A 7,558-nucleotide genomic window follows, 5' to 3' on the forward strand; every position below is an offset into this window, starting at 1 on the left:
ACTAACTCACTGCAGTGTTAACCAGTCGTGCACTAACTCACTGCAGTGTTAACCAGTCGTGCACTAACTCACTGCAGTGTTAACCAGTCGTGCACTAACTCACTGCAGTGTAGGCCAGTCGTGCACTAACTCACTGCAGTGTAGGCCAGTCGTGCACTAACTCACTGCAGTGTAGGCCAGTCGTGCACTAACTCACTGCAGTGTAGGCCAGTCGTGCACTAACTCACTGCAGTGTTAACCAGTCGTGCACTAACTCACTGCAGTGTTAACCAGTCATGCACTAACTCACTGCAGTGTAGGCCAGTCGTGCACTAACTCACTGCAGTGTAGGCCAGTCGTGCACTAACTCACTGCAGTGTAGGCCAGTCGTGCACTAACTCACTGCAGTGTTAACCAGTCGTGCACTAACTCACTGCAGTGTTAACCAGTCGTGCACTAACTCACTGCAGTGTAGGCCAGTCGTGCACTAACTCACTGCAGTGTAGGCCAGTCGTGCACTAACTCACTGCAGTGTAGGCCAGTCGTGCACTAACTCACTGCAGTGTAGGCCAGTCGTGCACTAACTCACTGCAGTGTAGGCCAGTCGTGCACTAACTCACTGCAGTGTTAACCAGTCGTGCACTAACTCACTGCAGTGTTAACCAGTCATGCACTAACTCACTGCAGTGTAGGCCAGTCGTGCACTAACTCACTGCAGTGTAGGCCAGTCGTGCACTAACTCACTGCAGTGTAGGCCAGTCGTGCACTAACTCACTGCAGTGTTAACCAGTCGTGCACTAACTCACTGCAGTGTTAACCAGTCGTGCACTAACTCACTGCAGTGTAGGCCAGTCGTGCACTAACTCACTGCAGTGTTAGCTAGTCGTGCACTAACTCACTGCAGTGTAGGCCAGTCGTGCACTAACTCACTGCAGTGTTAACCAGTCGTGCACTAACTCACTGCAGTGTTAACCAGTCGTGCACTAACTCACTGCAGTGTAGGCCAGTCGTGCACTAACTCACTGCAGTGTAGGCCAGTCGTGCACTAACTCACTGCAGTGTTAGCTGGTCGTGCACTAACTCACTCCAGTGTTAGCCAGTCGTGCACTAACTCACTGCAGTGTAGGCCGGTCGTGCACTCACAACATACTGGACATAGGTAAAGAAGCAGACGGGTTGGGCAGGCAATCAGGAAAGTACTTTGTATGTGTCTGTGCCCGTGTGCACGGCGCCCGCAGAGGCCAGAGGAAGACATCAACAGGACATCCATGACTTCCTCTCCCACTCTCTGCCTCATACCATGAGACAGAGTCTCTCACCGAACTTGAAGCTTGCCATGATGGCAAGACGGGCTGGCCAGGGAGCTCCTGCAGCTGGGGTTGCAGGCATGTGCAGCCACTTCTGGCTTTCATGTAGAAGTTGGTGATTCAGACTCAAGTTTCCTTGCCAGCACAGCAAGTGTTCTTATCAACTGAGCCATCTTCCCAGTCCCCAATAAAGCATTTTTACGTATGCAGATACAGTATGGGAGATTCTGTGGGCAATTTGCACAAAAATGACTCAAAAACAAGAAAATAATACCCAGGTATTTTATAAAATGGATACCATCACACTAATGTTTATATATAAATAGGTGAATTTAAAATAAAGAATTTAATTTTATTTCAAAGTGTTAATATTTTAATATACCAAAGATTACATTCCTCATCAGCCATTTAACTCAGCAACAATGAGATGTCAACTCTAAAAATGTAACGCCTTGTCTCTTCAAATTTCTTCTATGGTTCTGCAAATCACTGCATCCTACTTATTTTCACTTAATCTTGTCATGTACTTAACAGTCTCCCTTTTATGAACAAGAAAAGGTCGGATAGTTCATCCCAGGTGAACTGTACCTCAGAGACTGGAGGACTTGCGGTCACCAGGCAAAGCTGCTCCTTAGGGCAGCAGAGTTAAGCAGCAAATAAAAGAACTGGTAAAACAACCGATTTACAGCTGGTAACCCTCAGAACTAGTTATACTAGATTTACAGCTGATAACCCTCAGAACTAGTTAACAGTAGATTTACAGCTGGTAACCCTCAGAACTAGTTAACAGTAGATTTACAGCTGGTAACCCTCAGAACTAGTTACACTAGATTTACAACTGGTAACCCTCAGAACTAGTTAACAGTAGATTTACAGCTGGTAACCCTCAGAACTAGTTACACTAGATTTACAACTGGTAACCCTCAGAACTAGTTACACTAGATTTACAACTGGTAACCCTCAGAACTAGTTAAAAGTGGACTTACAACTGGGGGATGACACTCAGAAATCCAGTTAGCCAATCATAAAGACATCGGCACAACCACTTAAGGCCAACTCTCCCTAATGGCCACGCTTCAGGAACTTCAACACAAACCTCTCCCGGGGTTCTGAGACAGAACAGTAGAAATTCATTCTCTAGCTCCATGCTGCGCTTTCTATCCCACCATTATCGTCTCTTCTAAAAACACTTACTTTTCTACATTCTCATCAGAACAGTCCCAGCACCTAAGGAATTTTCTTCCCTGTGACTTACATCTGCGGCTATGGTGCACCCCTGAGTTTGAGGACAGCCAGGGCTGTGTAGACAGACTCTGTCTTGGAAAAGCAAAACCAAACAGACCAAAGTGGGGAGGGGCTGTGAAGGAGAAAAGGAGGGCCCACTGTCCCAACTTCTATCATTTCCCCTTTCTTCTACTATTGTTCCCACAGTAATACTTAAGTTTTCACCTAACTACACTAAGTCAACATGAAATAAAACCTTTGCAAAATAGCACAACACTTAAACAGGAAGCAGCGTTTCCTTGAGAAAAATACCTTCATGATTCACATGAAAAGTAAATGCTTCTAACTGTCTCTTGGACTGCACTGTTAGGCAAAAAGTAAGTGTTTTTAAGTAATATCCTTATTCTATTAACCATGCCAATTACAGTCAGAGTGAATACACTGGAAATTCTAATTTAGACACAGTAACATCTCATTAGGGTCTTGCTACCCTTCACAGATGTTCTATGTAGGTGGACAAGCAAAACCTGATGAATTAGGATAGTAAATCCAAACAGTGGCATGTAAGACCACCTCAAGAGATGAACTAGTCTTCCCGGTTTGAAATCTGTTGCACGATTTATATTTAAAACGACAAATGCTTTGGTGCTAACACACACAAGCAAGCCCCTCATCACGTCACACAACCAGGGAAACACACGTTGACTGAGATCGACCTAACTGGGCAGAAAGATAGGTGTGCTTATGACGTAAGTCAGCGCTGAGTGCCATCTGGAAATGACTTCACCAATATTAAAAAACAAACAAACAAACTGAGTACCAATGAAAGCTCCAAATCGTTCTTCATAATTATGAAATCTAATCTTTACTGAATAACTGCCATATGCCTAGTCATTTCATCCTGGCAAGAGCTCCATGCAACAGCTTTTTACAGCTCGTAAAATTGAAGCTCAGGGAAGGCCAGTGACTTGCTCAGAGCACAGAAACAAGAGTTGAGAATTAAGTTCGGTCTATGCTTAGGTGAAGGTGTCTTCTTTCCAATGTCTAAGTCCAGAAGCATGTAGGTAATGTGGCAGAATTCACCTATGAGCTAGCAGTGCCTGCAAGAATACTTATCACAAAAACATTTAATACTATTGGAAGCCCACCACTGCAAAAAATATTCCAACAGCTGTCACTTTGAAGGTAACCCAAATCTGGTGAGCACTCGGATATCGATCACCAACTGCAGGACGCGGTCCTAGTTAGGCTTTTAATTTACTACTCCACCCTTCTCCCTCCAGAGAGGGGCTATAACCTAGCTGGTGGATAGAACATACTGACTAAAGCCCTTGGTACTAAACAGACAGGAGTGGTTTCCTTGTGAGATTTCAAGTAAGCCCTGTGCATAGCTAACTTACAACTCGAGCGGCTGACTCTGGCAATGCTGTTAGAATGTGCTCTGGACAAAAACTGACCGCAGGAAAAGTGGGAGGGCGGTCCAGGCAGGGCAGAGCCCACTGAGCTAGCAGCGAGTCTGGCTGGGTTAGAGCAGCCAAGCACTCCAGGCCCAGAGGCTCCAGCAAGGGCGCCTCCATATGCCGAACTCTCGCCCAATCCCCGAGCAGCCTCGCATCCCGTGACCGCCTGGGAGCCTGTTTGGAGAAAAGTAGAGAGGGAGCTCGCAAGCTGAGCTGGCGGAGGGTGCTGGAACCTGGCTGCTCCGGAGAAAATGTCTCCTTGGCAGCCGCGGCCGCTGTCCTGCGGTCTGGCTCTCCCAGGCCGGCTAGGCGTTGGGGGAGGGAGGACAGGGGGGCGGTGTCGGGCACGGGCGTTTCCCCGCCCAGGTCCACACCGCCGCGACGGAAAGAGAAGCCAGGATTCCCGAGTGCACGGGGGTCGCGGGGCTCGCCCTTGGTCGGGGCGGATGACAGCAGCCCGGGGCTGCAGAGCATGGGTCTGCGGAGCGCGGCAGAGTCCCGGGTTCTCCGGGCGGGTCGGTGTGGCATCTGACCTGGGGTAGGTTCACGCACACACCCCGTACGCCCTCTTCTGCAGCCCTATGCTCTGCAGATCCCCGCGCCCCGGGCCCGGGACCAGCGACCTCGGTGTGATGCCAGCAGCGTGCAAGTGCCGCGGGAGGGAACCATGTTCACCTTGCCATGCACACATCCACCCCTACGCCCTGTGTCACTGCCCAGGCGAGCCTTTCAGCCTCCCAGCTCGCGATGCCCTGCCCTGCCCTGCCCGGCCCGGCCCTCTCCCTGTGCTCCCCACACCCGCATCCGTAACTCCCCCATTCCGAAGCCGGCCACCCCAGAGCAAGCCCGGAAAAAAAGGGAGAGCGAGAGAGACGGGGTTTTCCTGTGAGCTAATATATCTACCTGGATCGAATTCAGGGATCCGAGCTTGGTATTCAGCTCCGACTCTCATCCCAACATCTGCAAAGCAATGCCAAGAAATATGGTAAAATGATAATAAATAAGGAGAGGCGCGGGGAAAGGCAAGGCAAGAGGCTCTCCAGCCGCGGGAGCGCGGGCGAGGCCGCGGCCGGGTGGGGGCGGGGAGGCGCGGGTCGCGGGCTGCGGCGGCACCGGGAGTTCCGGCGGCCGCGGCTCGTCTCTGGCTCCGAGGGGAGGAGGGCGCGGGGAGGGGGCCGGGCGGGCGGGGCAGGGAGCGCGGCGAGGTACCCCCGTGCTCGTCGTCGCTGCTGCAGCCGCTCTCGGGCTCCGAGAAGTGCAGCCCGCCGTTGGCCGAGGAGCCGCCGCCGCCACCTCCCGCCGGGCTCTTGGCGCCGCCGTTGGCCGATCGGTTCTTCCCCAGTAATTCGGGCCCTTTCTCCATCATGCCGGGCATGGTAGAGGAGGGGGAGAGGTGGCGTCAGGGAAGGGGGCTGACGGCTGACGGGCGCGGGCGGGAGCGCGGAGGAGGAGGAGGAGGTGTTAATATGGAGCCGCCATCAGCGCCCCGGTCGGGCCGTAGCGCAGTCGCCCCACAACAACCCGCCCCGGCCCCGCCTCTCTCCCCTCCCCCGCCCCGCGCCACCCGGCCGTGCGCCCCTCGCGGCCGCGCGCTCCTCCCTGGGCGGCCCCGAGCTCTCCGCCTTCGGGGGTTCCGCCGGGAGCCCCGAGACCCTGCGCGTCCCCGGCCGGCCCGGCGTTCCTGAGCGACGGCGGCTCGCGGCCGACGGGCGAGGCTGGGAATCCCGCCTCGCTGCTAGGCCGCACGGAGGGCGGCGATCCGGACGCTGGACCCTGTCCGAGCGGAAGAAGTCGGTCCGCTAAGCGCGGCCCTAGACAGGCGCTGCACCGGTGACGAGCCGCGGGGATGGCGACTGCTCGGGGGATGAACGGCCGGGAATGGCGGCCTCTCGGAGGACGAACGGCCGGTGATGGCAGCTGCTCTGGGGGACGAACGGCCGGGGATGACGGCAGCGCCGGTGACGAGCGGCGGGGATGGCGGCTGCTCGGGGGACGAACAGCCGGGGTTGGTGGCTGCTAGGGGGACGAAGGGCCGGGGATGGTGGCTGCTCTGGGAACGTGGAGCGGGTATGGTGGCTGCTCTGGGAACGTGGAGCGGGGATGGTGGCTGCTCTGGGAACGTGCGGCGGGGATGGTGGCTGCTCTGGGAACGTGCGGCGGGCATGGTGGCTGCTCACGGAACGAGCGGCCGGGGATGGTGGCTACAGCCGGCTGCTCGGGGGACGAGCCGCCCGGGATGGCCTCAGGTTGGCGGTTACTCGGGAGAGGAGGAGATGGCCACCTCTGGCCGCGTTCTCACCCTCCCATCTCGTAGTGGACTTTGCACGGCGTCCCTGGGACCCCGGCCCTAACGACCTGCTCACCTCAGCACTGAGGTCACTTTGCTTTTTCCTTTTGCCAACTAAGAAGTGAATACCATGAGTGTGGAAATAAAATGAGGACACAATCCTGCCCTGCCCATGGAGTGCTTTCTGGGTCGACGCTGAAGGAGTGGTCTGGAGCAGTTCTTGAGAGAGTAGAGCCCCGCGCGGAGGGAGGTGAGGCCAACTGCCTTCGGTTGGAAGAGGATCATCCTGGTGGCCTCGTCTGAACTGCATTTCTTCACCCAAAACGCTGCCTGGCCTTGGAGGGCTATATTGTGTTAGCCTCTCTGTCTCTGGAGGAAGACGGAGGACTCACGTGCAGATGTTCTGCAGAATTTGGGAGCAACAGTAAAATGGTTTTTGCAGGACAAAGCTTTCCTTAAGAATTCCGTTACTGAGAAATAACGTATCCACTGAAGAATTCAGCCAAGAAAACTCTGGGATACAAATATTAGTCAGGCCAGGTGTCTGAAGGAGGGAGTATTCTGCCCAGGCACAGAACTGGTTCTGATAATGGAAATAACTGAATCTCTCTTGAGAGCCTTATATGCACACGTTACTTTCTGGAATCACAATCAACCCTTTGTAATCAAATACATTCCTGAGGAATATTTTAATCCCATGGTTTTATTTTTCTACAAGGAGAAATGTCGTGGACAAATAAGGAGCACTTGCCTTGGGCAGTTACATTCTTCATTGTGAAGTTTACGTTGATGTTTTGTTTTTTATATTCTGGCTGCTAATGAACATGACACATCTCAGTCCTGGAACATAAGCTCCTTTGGTCCTGGAACACAAACGTCAGACCCTGCCTAGAGGAAATTCAAGAAAAAAAAAACAACAACACACTTGAGGCCTATTACAGGCCAACTTTCTGGCACCCCAGCCCTGCAACACTGCCCCCCCCCCCCCACTTTTCTGTAGAAAGAAATCTGAAGATTCAAGGACCTTTGTGACGGTGTCGTCTTGATTAGCGAAAACCTTTGACATAAAATGGTTCTACTGGAATATAGAAAAGGATGGAGCAAAGACAACTACGTTCATCTTTGGGGAAGGGATTTGGGGTGAAGGTTTGTGTGTGTGTGTTTAAGGAAAACAAATTCCTCTTTTGCTTCTCAAGAAAGGAAAATCACCTTAAGCTTGCCTGCCTCAGAAGGATGATACTAATGGACCCTAAGTGGTTTCTCAACACATAATAAGGGCTGAGTAGGAACCCCAGGGAGAA

At 52.7% G+C, this 7,558-nt stretch overlaps 1 protein-coding gene across 7 annotated transcripts in view; it reads right to left on the reverse strand.

Annotated features, from left to right (window-relative positions):
- The window catches only part of Rcor3 (REST corepressor 3), a 41,198-nt gene extending 35,499 nt beyond the window's left edge, over positions 1-5,699 (reverse strand). For 6 of the 7 annotated variants that reach the window (XR_005972611.1, XM_041635214.1, XM_041635213.1 and 3 more), the window contains exons 1-2: positions 5,180-5,699; positions 4,874-4,930 (exon numbers count right to left, since the gene is read on the reverse strand). Coding sequence is in view for 5 of the 7 variants with exons in the window: in XM_041635214.1 (XP_041491148.1) it covers positions 4,874-4,930; positions 5,180-5,345 (223 nt within the window). In the remaining 2 variants the exon portion in view is untranslated. Of the gene's footprint in view, positions 1-4,873; positions 4,931-5,179 lie in introns of those variants that run through there. The other variant, XM_041635212.1, reaches the window with a different exon arrangement.
- Between the last annotated feature and the right edge of the window lie 1,859 nt (positions 5,700-7,558).

Source organism: Microtus oregoni, unplaced genomic scaffold, assembly GCF_018167655.1.
Source record: "Microtus oregoni isolate MIOR12 unplaced genomic scaffold, Mior012 000047F_ref0000412, whole genome shotgun sequence".
NCBI classification, from domain to species: domain Eukaryota; kingdom Metazoa; phylum Chordata; class Mammalia; order Rodentia; family Cricetidae; genus Microtus; species Microtus oregoni.